General features: G+C 45.7%; 2 protein-coding genes across 4 annotated transcripts in view; one reads left to right on the top strand and one right to left on the bottom strand.

Annotated features, from left to right (window-relative positions):
• Nucleotides 1-115: 115 nt before the first annotated feature.
• Nucleotides 116-7,106, bottom strand: CCDC153 (coiled-coil domain containing 153). 3 transcript variants are annotated; one of them, XM_048513551.1, is made up of 7 exons: nt 6,991-7,106; nt 6,680-6,763; nt 5,072-5,128; nt 3,923-4,042; nt 3,439-3,531; nt 2,051-2,181; nt 116-390 (listed from the first exon to the last, which is right to left on the bottom strand). In XM_048513551.1, the coding sequence occupies exons 2-7, from the start codon at nt 6,741-6,743 to the stop codon at nt 289-291; spliced, it is 567 nt and encodes a 188-aa protein (XP_048369508.1). In that variant the 5' UTR covers nt 6,744-6,763; nt 6,991-7,106; the 3' UTR covers nt 116-288. The 3 variants fall into 3 exon arrangements, with proteins under 3 accessions (XP_048369508.1, XP_048369507.1, XP_048369509.1); XM_048513550.1 differs by having other exon boundaries at nt 116-374; XM_048513552.1 differs by lacking the exon at nt 3,439-3,531 and having other exon boundaries at nt 116-374.
• Nucleotides 7,107-13,083: 5,977 nt separating this feature from the next.
• The window catches only part of CBL (Cbl proto-oncogene), a 44,478-nt gene continuing 40,299 nt past the window's right edge, over nt 13,084-17,262 (top strand). The window contains exon 1 of the mRNA XM_048512977.1: nt 13,084-13,456. Coding sequence (XP_048368934.1) covers nt 13,310-13,456 — 147 coding nt within the window. The 5' untranslated portion in view covers nt 13,084-13,309. The remainder of the gene's footprint in view (nt 13,457-17,262) is intronic.

Genomic DNA, 17,262 nt, shown 5'->3' with positions numbered 1-17,262 from the left:
TGGAGCAGAAGACAAGGGACATTTCAGTGATGTTGTCTGCAGTAACTCTTCCCACAAATCTGACTTATGGAAGGGAGGGGATTTGGTTATTGAAGGAAAGGCACTCTGCTCATGCTTAGAGGCACACCCTTTAATTATTGCTTTGCAAGATATAACGGTCCTGAGGTTGAGAACAGTTTACACGGCGGTGCTAAACTGCGTGGACGACGCAGAGGACTTGGCAGCACGTTCTGGTGAATGCTCCTTCAGATCTCCAGCGGATTGAGTCCAAATTCCTTCAGCCGGTCCTTATACTCCAGGTGGAGGGATGTGGCCTCTTTCTCCCAGCCAAGTTTGGCAGCCTCCAGCTTGGACAGCACAAGGTCTAAGCTGCCCTGAAGAAAGGAAAAGCTAAAGGCAGTGAGGGGAAGGAGGAGGGGTGTGTGAATTCTGCAAGTGCCCAGCAAGGATGCAGCAGAAGTGATGCAGCTGGTGCAGAATCACTGCCAGACTGTAACTTGGCAGAATATGCTGCTTTAAGAATGGCTCTTCTGCCCAGCACAACTAAGGGCGTTTCCCCACTCACAAGGATCCCCCCTATGCCGTGCGCCTGGGCATCCCCACAACACCGCGCGGGGTCATCAAAAGGCGCCGTTTTCTCCAGCGTCAGGGATGCCGCGTGCTGAGGGGGCGTGGCAGCGGCGGGGCGGCTGTGCTGTCGCCGCCCCTGTCGTGGGGAGTGCAGGGGGACCCTGCGCTACTTGAGGAGAGTAGCGTGGGGCTTAAGGTAAGTGGAGAAAGGCCCTAAGACATCCTGAGGATAGGAAAGAGGGCATCCTGGGAAGGACGTCCACCCAACTTTTCCCCCCAAGACATCCTCAGAACGGTTTATTTTTGCTTAAACCGTCTTATTTTAAAGTCATTAAAATTTGGACTCTTTTTTTCAGAAGTTGTCCTCAAGACGTCTCCTGCTTGTCTGTGCGAACACAAACAGGCGGGAAACATTTTATATTTCCCGCTTGCCACCCCTTCATGCTGTTAGAGCACTTGCTTTCACTTTTTTGAAAAATGAAACATCCTTTTAAAATGAAACATCCTTTTTAAAAATGTCCTGAGGACATTTTATTTGTGCTGTCCAGAAAGGGCCAATGTCTGTTGCAAAAGTGCTCAATCATTAATGTTCAAAACGATGGCAGGGCACATTTTTCAGGGACGTGCACTGAAAACAACCCCCCTTTTGCAGCATACCTGTGGGACTGCCTCTCCCATTATGCCCCCCCAGCCCCAAGTGAGTGTTATGCTCATTTGCTGGTGGTCTCTGGCTTGAAGAGTGTCCAGCTGTTCTCAACTGGAGCTAGTGCTTTCTCAGCTCCGGCCCTGGCCTGGTGGAACAGTCTGTCAAATGAGACCAGGACCGGGGGGTGGGGGGGTGGGAGGGGTGCTTGTCTCAGTTCTGCAGGGTTTGCAAGATGAGCTGTTCTGCCAGGCCTATAGTTAAGGGCAGCAATGGGCATGTTTCCATTTTAGCCAGCCTCCCTTTCTCTCCCTTTCCTTGTTTTGTTGTTTCTGGGTTCTTGTTTTTAGGTTAAAAGTTGCACATTTCTGAATAGTTTCATCCTAGTTTGATCAAGTACCATCCTATATGTTTTAGAGCACAGTTGTTTATTGTATAATACATGTTATTGTTTTGTATTGTTGTGAACTGCTCTGAGCTCACTGCGGCAGGGGAGAGCAGGATAAACATAAAATAAATAAAGGAAGGAAGGAACGAAGGAACGAACAAATAAATAATTTTTTTCAATGACTGCTTTAACTGACCAGTTTGTATGAGTGTGGAGAAACAATTGGCCACTAAGGATGCCAAAGACATCTCTTATGTCACTTGGGAGAGTTCTCCCTGGATGAAATGAATGATTTGTCCCTGACCTGGGCCTAGATATTTGTCTAGCTCTAGCATATTCTGGAGGCAAATATTAGTCATGTGGGGGAATAATGGTTCCCCTCTCCCTACGCTTCAACAGATGATAACTTATCAGTGGTCTGCTTGAAATCTACCCATCCCCAAACTCACATGGAGGATTTTTTCATATTCGGTTTCCATCGAGTCAATCTTGCGTTGCATCTTCGAGATCGCCTCTTCCTTCTCTTCCTGCATCTTTGCCTTATCGGCTCGGCTTTGCTGCACATCCTCTCGGCAAGCAGCTGCCAAACAGGAAAGGGGGACATATAATAAAAGGAAGCAGAAGGAGGGAAGGAAGGAAAGTTGCACATGTGACAGAAAATGAGACAGCACAGACGAGATATCTCAGAAGGAGGGTTGTCCTGAGAATCTAAGCTTTTGAAAGACCATGGGGTGCAGACCACCATTACACAGGGAGGCACATTCCTACTGCCTTTAAAGCAAAACTGGAATGCTTCAGGCGGTTGTTAAAGGAGACAGCTGCTCATGGCCCACAACTGGCAGAGGCCCACTGTGAATATAAGAGACAAACTATGAATACATGTACAATCCATGTACAGGCAATGCAAGTAAATTGGGACCAAGTTTGTCGGTCCCATTTGCAACTGAGCAACTGCTGGCATAAATTTAATATATTAGCAGAATAGCATAAAAGAAACTAATACACAGTTGCTTTTTATATAAATGAATTTTACTAACTATTAGGGTTACATGGAAAGAAAATAAGAACACCTTTCTATAGCACTACACTTAATTACACCTTACTACCTTGTGGTCACATGGTCCCTCTTCTGCTCAAACAAAGAAACTGACTTTATAACCTCTGACTATGGGACCACAAACATGCAAGCAGTGTCTAACTAGCTGACCAGTAGCTTAATCAATAGACTGGCCATAAAACTGTGACCTCAGTAACTAGTTTGCATCGCCCAGTTAACTCTTTCATGGTCTCAGTGGACGGTATCACTTCTGCATCATTCCTCTTCTATGGCCATTGGTCCATGGATGAATATTGGGCCACAGTGATCCTTGAGGAAACATTTTGCCCAGCCTGTCCTCAATCGAAGAGCCAGTTCTGTTTCTGAGTGGGCCTCTTTAATACAGAGGGCTGAATTCCATGTGGTATGTATCCCGATTAAATCCCAAGTAAGCCAGACCAGAATGTCCCAGTACAAACTGAGGCCAGCATTGAGGGCAATCAATTTGCCACCTCAAACTTGGACAGCGAGGGTTAACTTTCCTTTTCTAATCTAGTCAATTGGACTCATTCCCTCTTCTGCAACAATAGTCATTGTCCGTTGGATAGAGCCCCTGTGCGTTCTGTAACAGGCATGCAAACATCCTGTAATTGGGATAAATGTAATGGTTCATTATAGACAATTTGACAGTTTTTATAATAAATACTGTTGGAAAGGGATCTGTTATGCAAATATCCTTAATGAATTCCAGTTGGGGATGGACTTCACTGGAAACTACGGGATGGCATATGGACAAATTACCAAGTTGTTCCTGCAGGCTCTGAGTTTCTGCTTCTAAGCGCTGTATCCGAGTATCAGTCTGATGCTGAAGTTGCTGAAACTGACGGATCATCTCTGGAATATGTAAGTGGGGAGAGATGCAATAAGGCTAAGGGCCAGGAACGGGGGAAGCCGTGGCACCCCACCCCCCATTCTTGCCTTGGGCTGAAAGTCCCAAGAAGAGTTTGTTTTGTGCACCATCAGCATAGTTGGCACTGGAAAACATAAGCTAAGAAAACAGGCAAGTCCCTGCCCCAAGGAACATGCTGGCTAAAGCCAGCAAAAGAAGGTAACGAAGAGACAGGTAAGTCCTTTTTGCAGTATGAAACACTGCCTTATTGACACGGCTGGGATACGTGGCCTCCCTTCCCGTGGCAGGCTAATTTGGCCTTCGCCTTCCCTAATGATCAGGCTTGGCTCTGCATCCAGGTGGTGGGTCTGCCACCCAGTGTACACAAACACACACCTTCATAAATATCTTGTTTGTCCCCCCGGGCCTCCTTTAGTTCTTGCTCCAGCTCTGCCAGCCTCTGCTTGAGTCCTTCACTGTCAGCCATTGCCTGCCTGGCCACATCCCTCCGGAGAACTGCAGTCAGGAGGCATATGGTGTATGGTTACGTGCATTCAGTTGACACAGAACCTATTCTTATCTTCACAGTTCCTCCTTCCTATCACTTTTAATCTTACAGAGTGATACAAAACAGCTAAAGGTGATCTTTTATTTTTTGGAACCGTACTTCTTGCAACAGAAAATATGACAGCTTCCAAGTTACCCAGTCATGCCCAATCATGCTAGGGCAAATTTTATAATGCCTAAGTCATGGGAAATTATTTCAGTCTGGAGCAAATTAATTAACTAATTCCTAATGACTGAAGCATTATTTAAAAAGCGTTATAATTGCAATTTCTTGACCTTTTAATTACTTATCTCTGCCCATTGAAACCACAACCTTTCTGTTGCTCATTAAGACCAAATGAGTCCAGAATTACAGGCTCATGTCGTGAGCATACAGCCCCACCGTTTGGACAGAATTATTTGCATTGACAGATAGTTGAAGTTCATAAAGAAGAAGAGTTTGGATTCATGCCCCTCCTTTCTTTCCTGTAAGGAGACTCAAGGTGGCTTACAAGCTCCTCTCCCCACAACAGACACTTTGTGAGGAAGGTGGGGCTGAGAGAGTTCTAAATGAACTGTGACTAGCCCAAAGTCACCCAGCAGGAATGTAGGAGTGCAAAAACAGATCTGGTTCACCAGATAAGCTTCTGCCACTTAGATGGAGGAGTGGAAAATCAAAACCAGCTCTCCAGATTAGAATCCACCTGCTCTTAACCACTACATCACGCTGGCTCTCGCGGAACAAGATAGGGGGAGATGTGCTCTTGTACTTCTGGGTTATGCTTTGTTATGCTGATGGGAAAGGCCAGGGTGGGTAGACAGACATTCCTTTCAATTGCTTCTGTGGTCCAGAAAGGAGCAACTAGACCGTCCTCGCAGGTTGGCACAGTGCCAGTCTCTCGAGGGCTTGGCAACCCTTCACTCCCACCCTGATGGAAAGTTTCAAAGCTTGCCTCTCCCTTAGAACCCTTCTCTGCTGTACCAATGAAGATCCCTCACCCAGGTGCTGTTTCAGAGTCTCAACCTCCAGCAGGCTCTTTCTGTATTTTTCTTCATCTGTGTGGGGAGAGAAAGAGAGAGAACGTGTGAAAGAGATCTGGACTGGGGACTGATTTGTCCCTGGCACAGGGGCATTCCTCCCAGGGGGACATAAGGGGTCAAATGTCCCTGGGCTGTGGCTGTTTAGTCACGTGGGGGAGAAATCGCCCCCCAAACCTCTCCTCCTTCCTTTCCCCCGGGTGAGATGACCTGGTGCAAAAAATCATTTTCTGGCTGTGGTGGGAGAAGGGCGGCCATCCATGGTGGGAGGTGCGGAAAACTCAGATTTTGCACCAGGCTACATTTTCCCTAGATATGCCTCTCCCCTGGCATGTGTACATGTAACCTCTAACTGTGGGTTCTGTGGGGCAGAACTTGGAAGGAGTTGCAAAGAACTAAATTTTAAAACAAAATGGTTTACTTCCTTAACAAATAACACTTTTAACATTAACATTTAACTTTTAACAATTTACAGTCCTTCTAGGTTGCATTTCAAGTCCTTATCTTGACAATCTACTGATAAATGCCAAGTCCAATTCTTCCTGCTGGTGGTTGGCTTATGAAGACTTCAGAGGCTTGGTGAATGGGATCCAAGATGATAAAGGTCCCCAAACGAACTCCCATCAATTACATACATAGCAAGCCCGGAAACACGCTGGTAATTTTCCCAGCAATTGGTGGACTTGAAAGGAAAGAAAGAACCCCATGAACTCATTTTCCATGCAGATATTTTCTCTTAAGTGTCGCTATTTCTGGTAAACATAAGGGAGAGAATATATTATAGAGATGTTTTCCATTGATGGTGGGAAGTTCAAGTTGCGATCCTCTAAGGTCTTAAACAAGGTGTTAAGAGCTTATACCAGGGGTAGGGAACCTGCAGCTCAAGAGCCGCATGCGGCTCTTCTGCCCTTGCACTGCGGCTCCACGAGCTGAGCCGCCGGCCCCATCCTTGTCCACCTTGCAGGCAGCAGGGCGGGCATACCAATGGCCCACGGCCGGCTGGGCCGCGCCGCGGGCTTCCCCTCTTGCCCGCGCCGTTCGAGTGGGGCGGGCGCTTTCCCGGCAGCTGGCGAGGCCGAGCCGCCCCATCCTTGCCCACCCTGCATCCATGCGCTTCTCAGAATGAGCGGGGTAAAAGGTTAAAAAACCCCAATATATATAGTGTTATCTTTATTTTAAATGTCAAAAATTATTTGCGGCTCCAAGTGTTTTCTTTTCCCGTGGAAAACAGGTCCAAATGGCTCTTTGAGTGTTAAAGGTTCCCTACCCCTGGCTTATACAGAAATAAATCAAGGTCCCAGGCTGGTAGCCTTGCTTCCTCCAACTTCATGAGTTTTTGAAGCCTCCTGCTGCTTTGAGTCTCCACGCCCTTCTGGGTCAACCCATTCTGAACATAGGGGTTACATACACAATTCAGAACAGGAACTTGAAGTCCAGGAGTTGTTACACTGGCGTAAGTATTTATACATAAACTGGCCCTTGGCCTACAAAAGAATTGCAGGGAGCCCAGACAGAGGGATAAGCAACTGTGGGCTTGCAGAATCCACAGGCCCACGGCCCAAAGTGTACCTGCCACGGTTGTCTTCTTTTGTTTCCCTCCTTTTTTGCCTTTTCCTTTCCTCATGGGGCTCATTCTGGGATGTCGTGTGCAGCCTGCCAATTAGAAAGGATATGAAAGATACAAATCGACTTGTTTTTCTCACTCTTCCTGGTTCCCAACATGATTTCAGCCACTGCCTGCCGTTTAATCTGGAAACAGCAGAGAAAGACCAGAGGACTTCTTCCCAGGGCCCCCCTACAGTGTTTCTGCCCTTCTCTTGCGTTATTTCTAAAAATGCAAGACTATGCTTTTTGTGGAAGAGCAATCTGGAGAAAAATACCTGGAAGCAAATTGCCGATGCCTTCAGAGGACGCAGCCAGCTACCCAGCTGGAAACATTACACTATTTTTTGCAGGAGTGTCATGCCAAGCCGCCAATCGGCAAGGAGGAGGAAAAAATGCCTGCATTTTCAAGAGCCTATCCCAAGTGGCATAAGGCAGGGATCTTTGCGTTGCTAGGCAACCAGCCCTGTTTGGTGCCATGGTTACTGAAGGAAGCTTGGCAGACACCAGCCCTGGGAGAAGAAGGCCCAGAAATAAATTTTGCATCCAAAAAGAAAGCCTGCAAAAAGGACATTTCTTTTGAAACACTTCCAACAGATTCTTTTTTTCCAGACCTGCATCAAATGGCTGCAGAATTATCTCATTTGCAAGTTCTTACAACAAGCCAACTTTGGGGCAGGATAGACAATGACGTTGTATTTTTAAAATACAAAAATCATGATTGTCTAGTTCCTCTAGAAAGCGGTGCCTCTGTCTGAGCTATCAGGGCAGGGGGTTTCCCAGGGCGGGTGGTAGTCCGTTCCCACTTCATTTATTTCAGCGTGGACACAGGATTAGGGGTGTGTGTGTGTGAAGTGCTTTTGACTCATGGCAATCCTTTGAATCAGTTTGCTTCAAAAGGATTAAGTATTGCCAAATAATTTATTTATATACATTAATACTGTGTAAATGAGGTGCGTTTTTTTTCCAGCAAAGTCAATTTGGTTTCTGGGATATGTGGCAGACACAGACCAGCTGACTTGGAATGCTTTTAAAGACATTTCTACTTCTCCCACTCTCAAAACACAGTTCTTTACTATTTACAGTCAGGCTTAGATGGAGGTTTCAGTCAAGTCCTTAAAATGCAGCCTCAATTTGCCTCAAGGTCATACCAGGAAAGGAAAAAGAGTTTAACCCTTTGCTTGCAGGAGAGCCAGTTTTGAATAGCAAAACTGAGCATAGATGGTGGGGTTGTAACTTTACTGCCCCGGCACAACGCTTCCCAAGGCAAACTGAGGCTACATCAGACTGCAATTTGCATGTTATGAACAAGATGAGTTATGTTTTTCTGCCCATCTGTCCAAATCCTCATACCAATTAAAGGCAGTGTGGTATTCACGCATTGCCCAAAATAGGCTAATGAACTTAATAAAATGGGGAGGGGGAAGAGACTGGACGCAGGTCCAAAATTTAGGAATTTCAGGGAAACTTATGGTATGTGGGTGTGCATATTCACCTAGGGTTCAAACTGGATAAGAAGTTCAACCTTATTTTTGTGTTGTCTCTACCCTGCTTATCATATAGAATTTTTTTTTAAATAGTCAAGCCCATATTGCTTCTAGTATAAGAGGTATGAAAGGGGGCAGTTTGAATGATAGATTATGTACAGAGAGGATAACAGAGGACTCATCTCCTTTCGTATGAAACAATCTGGCTGATGCCACCATACCTACTTGGAAAAATTATTAGGAACTGTGGTCTACACTAGTACATATAGCTTGCTGAAACTAGGATCCTACTATGCATTATTTACATCATGTAATCTTTCATGTTAACATTTGTGCTTTGCTTCAGATCAGTATTTAGACTCCTAATTTCTGTTGCATTGTTCATTGCATGTTCCATCCTGTTGATAGTTATCTATTGTTATTTGCCTTGAGTCCAAGTGAGAAAGGCAGACTATGGCCCCTTCCGCACATGCAGAATAATGCGTTTTCAAACCACTTTCACAACTGTTTGCAAGTGGATTTTGCCATTCCACACAGTTTCAAAGAGCATTGAAAGCAGTTTGAAAGTGCATTGTTCTGCATGTGCGGAAGGAGCCAAAAAAATCACATTTTTAAAACAACAACAAATCTAAGGCCCCTTCCATATATGCAGAATAATGCACTTTCAATCCACTTTCAGTGCACTTTGCAGCTGTGTGGAATAGCCAAATTCACTTGCAAACAGTTGTGAAAATGGATTGAAAGTGCATTATTCTGCACTATCCGTGACCCTGGATAGTTGCCGCCAATCAGAGTAGACAGTTCTGAACTAGATGCCCCAGTGGTTTGCCTTGCTGCATCTTCAAGAAAATAGGTTCTTCTGGCTGGAAATGCCCCTTCTTCATAGCTGCTGTACCTCAGCTTCCCTATTCACATTCCCAACAGCAGAGACCACAACTGGTTCATGAGAAATAGCTGCTTGGATCCTGTTATGCGAAGGACAGGGAGTCTCTGTGGCTGCTGGGGGAACGGAAGTGCATAGCGGCTTCTTTTTCACGTTGCCTGACTTGTTTGTTTGTTTATAGGCAGAGAACCGGGGGGGGGGGGGGGAGATCGCAGGAGTGCCTTCTATAAGAGGGTCCCCCACTTGCACAGGCTTTAGTCTTCTCATGCTCCAAATCTTGCAGAGAGACTAAATATATGTCCGTATGCTGTCAAATGCTGACCTGCAACTCGAAGTTACAATGGCCTCCAGCCAAAAAACAGGCCCCTGCCACTGAAACCTGTGGTAATGAGTCTTTTCCACAAAATCCTCTAACTCTGCTTGGACCGGACTCCTGTGGGTTTGCAGCAGAGCTGCCACAGTTACTCAGTGAATAATTTCAAAACAAGCCACACACACCCTTCTCCTTTTCAATTTCCTTATTCAAGGAAATTTCTTTAGCTTCCTTGTCTGCATAGTAGCAGGTCTTTTTCTGTGGTGCGGGAAGGTCAGTTCCACTTTTATTTTCAGGCCTTTCTGTTACAGTAATAAGGGAACATTCTTGATTCTCCCAGGTTGCAAACGTTGTAAAAGCACACCCTGTGGATCCCCACCAGATCCAGAGACCATGGGTGAGACAGAGAGTAGTAAACACAGCTTTATGGCTTAAGCAAGGGAATTAGGTACAAAGGACCAGTCCTCAAATGACACAGCCTTCTTTTATAGAAAAAGCTTGCATACATTAGTGTATCTTTTTCTAATTGGTTACACATGAAATCATCAATTCTGTGATTGGTTCTTATAATTATACAACCACGGTCCTTTTCTTTAATACAATATTAATACTTTAATTAGTTTCTGACAGTTTCTTTATAGTCATCTATGCATTTGTTCCAAGACATTCATCTCCCCATTACCTCTTCATAATGTATCTTTTAGGCATTGAACTTCTATCTGCTCATTAGTGCATCCAGATTTACAAGTTACTTTAAAAACTTTTTGCCCGGTTCTAAAAGAAAGCACAATTAAGTTGACTAAGGAAGTTGACTATTAAAACAACTTCTTTGTTCTTACGATAGCAGAGGTAGAGAGTTAAGTACTGTCGTGATGGATGGCAGGACAATTGTAATGGTTTAAAACAAGTTTATTTACAGTTAACAATGGGAACTATTAGAACTGGAACAGCTAATAGAAGCTCTATGTGATGCATGTTCCTTAAAGGACTGTTTTCCTGGCACACGATGATTATTAAGCCTGGTGTTTTATCATGAGCAGGTTGTGGCTCTCTTGTAGTTCTTGTTCTGGGTCTATGTTCAGAGACTTCATGTCTCCAAGCTTCTCTCTCTATTAAACTCTACTGCTCTCCTATGAACATGTCGAGGATTGTTGCATTTGCTGCGACTAAGAGACATTACACTCTCAGACTTAACTCTCTCAGGTCTCACTGCTTTTCCCAAGTCTCATAACTCTGCCCATCTTTCAGTCTTATAGGCACACATCACCATCAGTTCCATCCTAATTAAGAAGAAGAAAAAGACTTTGGATTTATATCCCCCCTTTCTCCCCTGTAGGAGACTCAAAGGGGCTTATAATCTCTTTGCCCTTCCCCCCTCACAATGTTGCCGCTGCCCCGGTAACTTAAAGTGAGTCTAGGGGTGACCCAAAGCAATTTCAGCTCGTGGCAGCAAAACTGGAAAAAGACAGGCACAGGAGACCGAAGATCCTTCTAAGCAGGGGATTCTTTATAGCCAAATGATTCCTCGAAAGCAGCTCAGCCAAAGACCACACCGCGGAACCCAGCACAAAACCTTTTATACACTCCAATCAAGGGGGGGTAGACCCGGTAAGGGGGCAGGTCCTTCACCTTACAGCAAATAAGAACACATCAATACATTAGCACATAAAACAACATATACAATTACAACTTAATGAATGAAAACTAAAGTCTCGGGGTGAAGCATCTCTTCGTGATTTCACAAGGTCCGAGTGTAGAAAGCGTCCCATTCATAAAACTTGGTTTCTGATGACACACCCAAGAACCCTGTTATCAATGGGTGCTGCATGTTAGTCCTGTCCTGAGGCTCCCGCCTGTTGGTTTTAGAACAAAGGAAAGTTCAAACTGTCCAATGATGGTGCGGGGACGTTCTCCAATGGCTGGAACATCTGGGTGTGCCACCATCAGATTCAATTTGTAATCCAAAAGGGTTTTGTGTTCTGGTGATGAGATTTTCCTGGGTGTTGGCTTCAGTTGTTTTCCAGGGCTGGCTCCCTAGAACCCTAACTCTAGCTAATACAAACTACTGTAACATATACCTATTCTATCAAAATACAATATTTTCCCAAGCAAAATCATAAACGCTATTCACATGAGACCAAATCAAGTAACATCATAGAGAGTACAACGTAACATAATGCATGCACATCAAAGAATCTAGAACATACCAAAAATGCTTATCTATATGTACTGAAACAAAATAAAGAGTTATTTGAGCAATGCTTTGTCCCAAAGGAGTGGTTTCTTTGTGTCATTGACACATATTTTCCTTTTTCCTCAGAGGGTACATTAGGGTTTATGCTTAGACAATTTTTATTCTCAATTCTCTGGCGGTAACAACAACAAACACCCTGTGAGCTAGGTGGGGCTGAGAGAGCTCCAAAAAGCTGTGACTAGCCCAAGGTCACCCAGCTGGTGTGTGTGGGAGTGTACAGGCTAATCTGAATTCCCCAGATAAGCCTCCCACAGCTCAGGCGGCAGAGCAGGGATTCAAACCTGTGGGGGCTTATTTGGGGAATACAGATTAGCCTGTACACTCCCACACACGCCAGCTGGGTGACCTTGGGCTAGTCACAGCTTCTCGGAGCTCTCTCAGCCCCACCTACCTCACAGGGGGTTTGTTGTGAGGGGGGAAGGGCAAGGAGATTGTCAGCCCCTTTGAGTCTCCTGCAGGAGAGAAAGGGGGGATATAAATCCAAACTCTTCTTCTTCTTCTTATGTTTATTCACCAAAAATGTGTTTTTGGTATGTTTTTTGGAGTGCCTAGAATGGATTAATTTGATTTTCATTGTTTGGAAAAGTTTTCCTCGGTTTTTATTGGTTTCAGTTTTCATCGGTTCTTTTCGGACAGATTACCAACGAAAACTGAGGTTCCACTGTGTATATATATATATATATATTCTATGTGTGCTCTTCCAGTTACAAGTGTTTAATACATGTTGTATATGTGCCTATCACAAACCATGCAACTTGATGCCAGGGCAAGGAGTTCCAGATGCCACCCCTACCCCCTTTTCAGTGTTTGGTATTCACCGCTCTCAAAACCTGTTTGCAGCTCCCCTGTCTTTGCCACTGTGCCTCTTTCAAAAAGCAAGCAGAATATCATTCTAGCCAGGCTTGCCCAAAACTGCCATAGCCGAACAGGCTTCCTCCGCCACAATACGCATGCTTAGACTTGGCTCCCTCTGGGAGCATGCGCCCCAGGCCAACACGTTGCCCAGCACAGCTGACCGGAAGAATTGAAGGGGAAAAAGTCCCAAAGGCGTGGCTATGCTAATAAGTCACCGGCGGGGCTTCCACTTTCTAGGCGAGAGGCTGCTTCACTTCCTCCTTCAAGTGGTGACAGGCGGGGGCGCGCCTGAGCAAGCCTCCTTCCCCCATCCATTCTACTAAAGACATAATATTTTATGCAGGCACCGCAAAAACGCTAACCAATCCCAGCCGGACTTGCCGCCTTTTAAAGCCGCCAGGCGGTCGCGCGCACGCTCTCTCTTCCACCGCCCCTCCTTTCGGTCGCGGGCCAATGGGAACGCATTTATCCTCAGGGAGGCTGCCGAAAGCGCGGCCAATCAGCGCGCGCCTTCTCTCGGGGAAGCCGCGCGCCGCGCGGAGGAGGGCGCCGCCTCTTTCCCCCCCTTGCCCGGCCAATCACAATTCTCCGCGGAGGGAGGCTCGCGCCTTCCTGTCACGGGCGGGCAGGCGCGCGCCTGTGCCCCCCCCCCGCAAGCCCTCCGCTCCTTCCCCTCGGGCGCGCCCCCGACGCTCGTGGAACCGCCGCCGCCGCCTCCCCTCAGTCGCTCGGGCAGCCGGCGAAGGAGCGGCCCGGCGGAAGGAAGGAAGGGCCACGCCTCGGCTCCCCGCCGCCTCAGGGCCCCATGTCGGCCCCGCTGAAGAAGGGCCCCGGCGGGCTGATCGGGCTCATGAAGGATGCCTTCCAGCCCCACCACCACCACCTCGGCCCCCACCAGCCCTGCGCCGTCGACAAGAAGATGGTCGATAAGTGCTGGAAGCTCATGGACAAGGTGAGCCAGGGAGGGAGGGAGGCGGTGCCCTCCCCCCGAGAAATAAGAATAGGAACATCGGGGCGGGGGGGGGGGGCTAGACTGGAGGGTCTGGGCCAGGCAAGGGGTCCGCCGGCAGAGTGCGGTGGGTGGCCGTTCATGATAGACCTGTATGTGTCTGTAATACACATATACATACGCCTTCATAGATACGCATATGAAAGTGTGTGTGTGTTTGTGTGTGTATAGATATACAAATTATACAAACATAAATGCAGTGTCTAATACGACATATCATCAAAATCACACCACCTTGAAAGCCTTGAATGCGGTGTGATGTTGATGATATGTTGTGTATATATACACACACACACATATACACACACACATACACACACATGCAGATAGCTATACACACACACAAGAGACATATACTTATATAGATATAAGAAAATTGTATATAATATATGTGTCTATACGCATATATGCACGCCTTTATGATACGCATATGAAAGCAGGTGTCTATATATATATATGTGTGTGTGTGTGTGTGTGTATGAGAAAAACTATCTAATATATGGGAGCATCATTTTTTTTGTGTGTGTATGTATAATACGAAAAATGTGTATAATATATGGTGGCGTTATTTTTGTGTGTGACCGTATATGCACACATATATATGTACACAGATATATAATATACACACATATATATGAAAGGTTAGGGTATTTAGCAGCTGACCCTGGTAAAAAAGGACAGATTGGAATATACAACTCTGTGCTTCTTGCATGCGTAAGGCTTACCTTCTCCTAGAAAACAAGCATGTCAAAGATAGGTTTTGTCTCCCTGCCACTGTGCCTTTTCATCAGTGGGGATTTTTTTAATGGAGGAGAGGAATGGAATCATGTTCTCTGGGAAGGCAGGAGGGAAGCAGAAACGGTGGCCGGTCGTTAGGGTGAGGGTGGATGGCTCTGTGTGAGGCTGATCTGGATTGTGTGTGTATGTGGGGGGTGGAATCTGGTGACCAGACCTGCTTTTAATAAAGGGGCTCTTTGGGATGGGGAAGCTAAAATGGTGAGGAGGATGACAGGAAGTAGGCTGGATGTTCTGCTGAAGCCCTGTCACTGGGTTTATTTCTCAAAACATTTAGATCCCTCTTTTTCTCCTGGTTCAAAGGTGGCAGACAATCATAGTTAAAACATCCCCAGTTAAAACCAAAGATAAACTCATAAGCATTAGAAGGGACCTTATAGACCAGGGATCTGCAACCTGTGGCTCTCCAGATGTTCATGAACTACAATTCCCATCAGCCCCTGCCAGCATGGCCAGTTAGTATAAACCATCTAGTTGAAGCCCCTGCTCATCACAGGATTGGACATAAAATAGCAAACCGAGAATCCCTCCTCCTTTTAAAGGGATTGAATGGAGAAAGTAGGTGAATGGATGAATGAAGAATTGATTTTATGCTGCCATTGGGAAATTTGATGAGAACTGACTGTGTATTTTTAACTATGAAACTTCTGTTGTAAGTCACCCTCAGCCGTCAAGTGAAAGGGCATCCTGTAAATCAAATTACAAATTAAAAAAGACAATGTTGTGTAATAATATGATAATTATCATTAATACCACTCTGCCCCCCTGAAGATTTTCTGGAGTGCCAGTGACATAGTTTGTTGATGTGCTGTTGGAGAGTGTTGGAGTACTCATTCTGAAATTGTCTGAAAAGGCTTAGAATGGATTGAGAGGGGTTTGAACAGGAGATCTTGTGAAGGCTGTTGCTAGTTTCAGGCAGATGGGGCCAGAATGTTTCCAGTTGTCAACGTTGGGCACCAGTCGGCAGGACTGGAGGGCACTCCTTGTGGGCTCCTCTCTGCTCTCTGTTCTAGATCAGCAGGATGTTCTTAAGACTGAGGCAGGCTGAGCATTCTGCACGGGGATATGTGAGAGGATGAGGGAGAAAAACTTTGGGAAGGTGTGATTGCTTTTTGGGCTCAGATATTCAGTATGATACAGGAAATGAAGTGTATCGGTTGCCATGCTAGAAGGTTTTTGAGGTGATGTGCTGGTGCTATGCACAGTGATGCCAAGTAAAAGATGGGCCTCTGCCCTGCTGAGCTAGCACTTATCACATTTAGTTATTTACTTTATTTCTATTCCATCTTTCTCCCCAGTAGGGGCTAAAGCCAGTGGTGGGATTCAGCAGGTTCGCACCACTTCAGCAGAACCGGTTGTTGAAATGGTGCTTGTAAATAACCAGTTGTTAAATTATTTGAATCCCACCGCTGGCTAAAGCTGTTTACATTGTTTTCCTTTTCTCCATTTTGGCCTCACAGCAAATCTGTGAAGCAGGTGAGGCAGACAATGTGTAACTGGCACATGGTTACCCAACAAGCTTCCACAGTGAAGTGGGAATTTGAACCTCAGTCTTTCATATCCTAGCTAGCCGAACAGTAACTGCAGTGCCGGATCTCAAGTTGGGGTGGGGGGCAAAAGCAAGCAAAGAGAACATGGGGTATATTCAAATAAGTGAAGTTAGAGCATTGATGGGGGCAGGGACTGAATTAGGCAATTGGGAGAAGGGGATGTCATGGAAAAGTCCCCCAGGACCGAGCTAAGTTGCAAAAAGAAGTTGGGGTGAATGTAAGTTGTTGGGAAAGCAGGGTGGGTCAAAGCTCATTAGCGAGGTGGTGTTTGAGGAAGGGCCTGATTTGGCTTGGAATCTGCAAGGGTAATAGGATTGATTGTGTGTGGGCTTTGATCTGGGCGGGAACTTGAAGACAGTGTGTCAGTTTTGGAAGGTAAAGAAGTAGGGAGATAGATGTTGTAGTGCTTTAGGGGCAACGGTGGTGCATCTGGCTGAGTTTATGAATCGTTCAACTGCTAGCAGTCCACATATATAGTTTATATTTTTCTGTTCAGCATCCCCTTTAAAATGCCTCAGGAACATGTTAAAGTTTCTTGTTCAGAATAATAGCTGATTTATTCTTGAGCAAAATCACAGTTAATTCAGTCATGCTGAAGTGGGGCAGCTCCTGGAGCACTTCAGATTCAAGTATTTTAGCAGCTTTATTATCATGTTACCAAACAGTAGAATGTGGAGAGGCAGGCTGTCAGTGGTATAATCAGCCATCCCAATCTGGAGGTTGAGACAAAGCTCATAAGCATGTTTGCATTTGCCGAGATATATGTGTGTGTGTGTGTGAGAGAGAGAGAGAGAGAGAGTGACATGAAGAGACAAAAATGGAGAAGGTCCTAAAAATAGGGTAGGTGGTGGGCGGAGGAGGCAGGTGGAATTAGAGGGAATGGTAACCATGGTGCTGATCTTATTGGATGTTGCTGTTGAACAGGAGGAGACTCTGGAAAATGCTGCTCAGAATTAGATTCATAGGAATGAAGGACAGTGGCAGGAAAAGTGGGATTGCCTGTGGAGATTCTTTGGCAGCCTGTTCCAGAAAGAGCTCGTCTTGCTGTTTCGCTTCTTGTTTTATCAGCACAGCCCAAACTCCATGATATGCTGGGAACTGTTTACAGTGACGCCATGGCTTGGACTACCAAGGAAGCACAACTGTATTATCTTGGATGTTTCATGATCCTACCTAGCAAAAGGGTATTTGATACAAGCTTTTATGTTTAATGTCATGAAGATAATAGAACTCGCTTATGAGTTAGTACAGTACACTGTCTCAGGCAGTAAGATAAAAAGTAAGCAGTACTACACTTGCTTGTTTTTCAGAGGTCCTGGAACCCTGTTATGGAAACATCTGGACCCCCACAGAGTAGTATGGTATTATTTTAGAGCTTGCTTGAGCACATGGGTGAGTGGAACA

The sequence above is a fragment of the Sphaerodactylus townsendi genome, linkage group LG12, assembly GCF_021028975.2.
Source record: "Sphaerodactylus townsendi isolate TG3544 linkage group LG12, MPM_Stown_v2.3, whole genome shotgun sequence".
In the NCBI taxonomy this organism is placed as follows: Eukaryota; Metazoa; Chordata; class Lepidosauria; order Squamata; family Sphaerodactylidae; genus Sphaerodactylus; species Sphaerodactylus townsendi.
The sequence above is the reverse complement of the archived record's forward strand: the minus strand, read 5'-3'. Positions and strand labels throughout refer to the sequence as shown.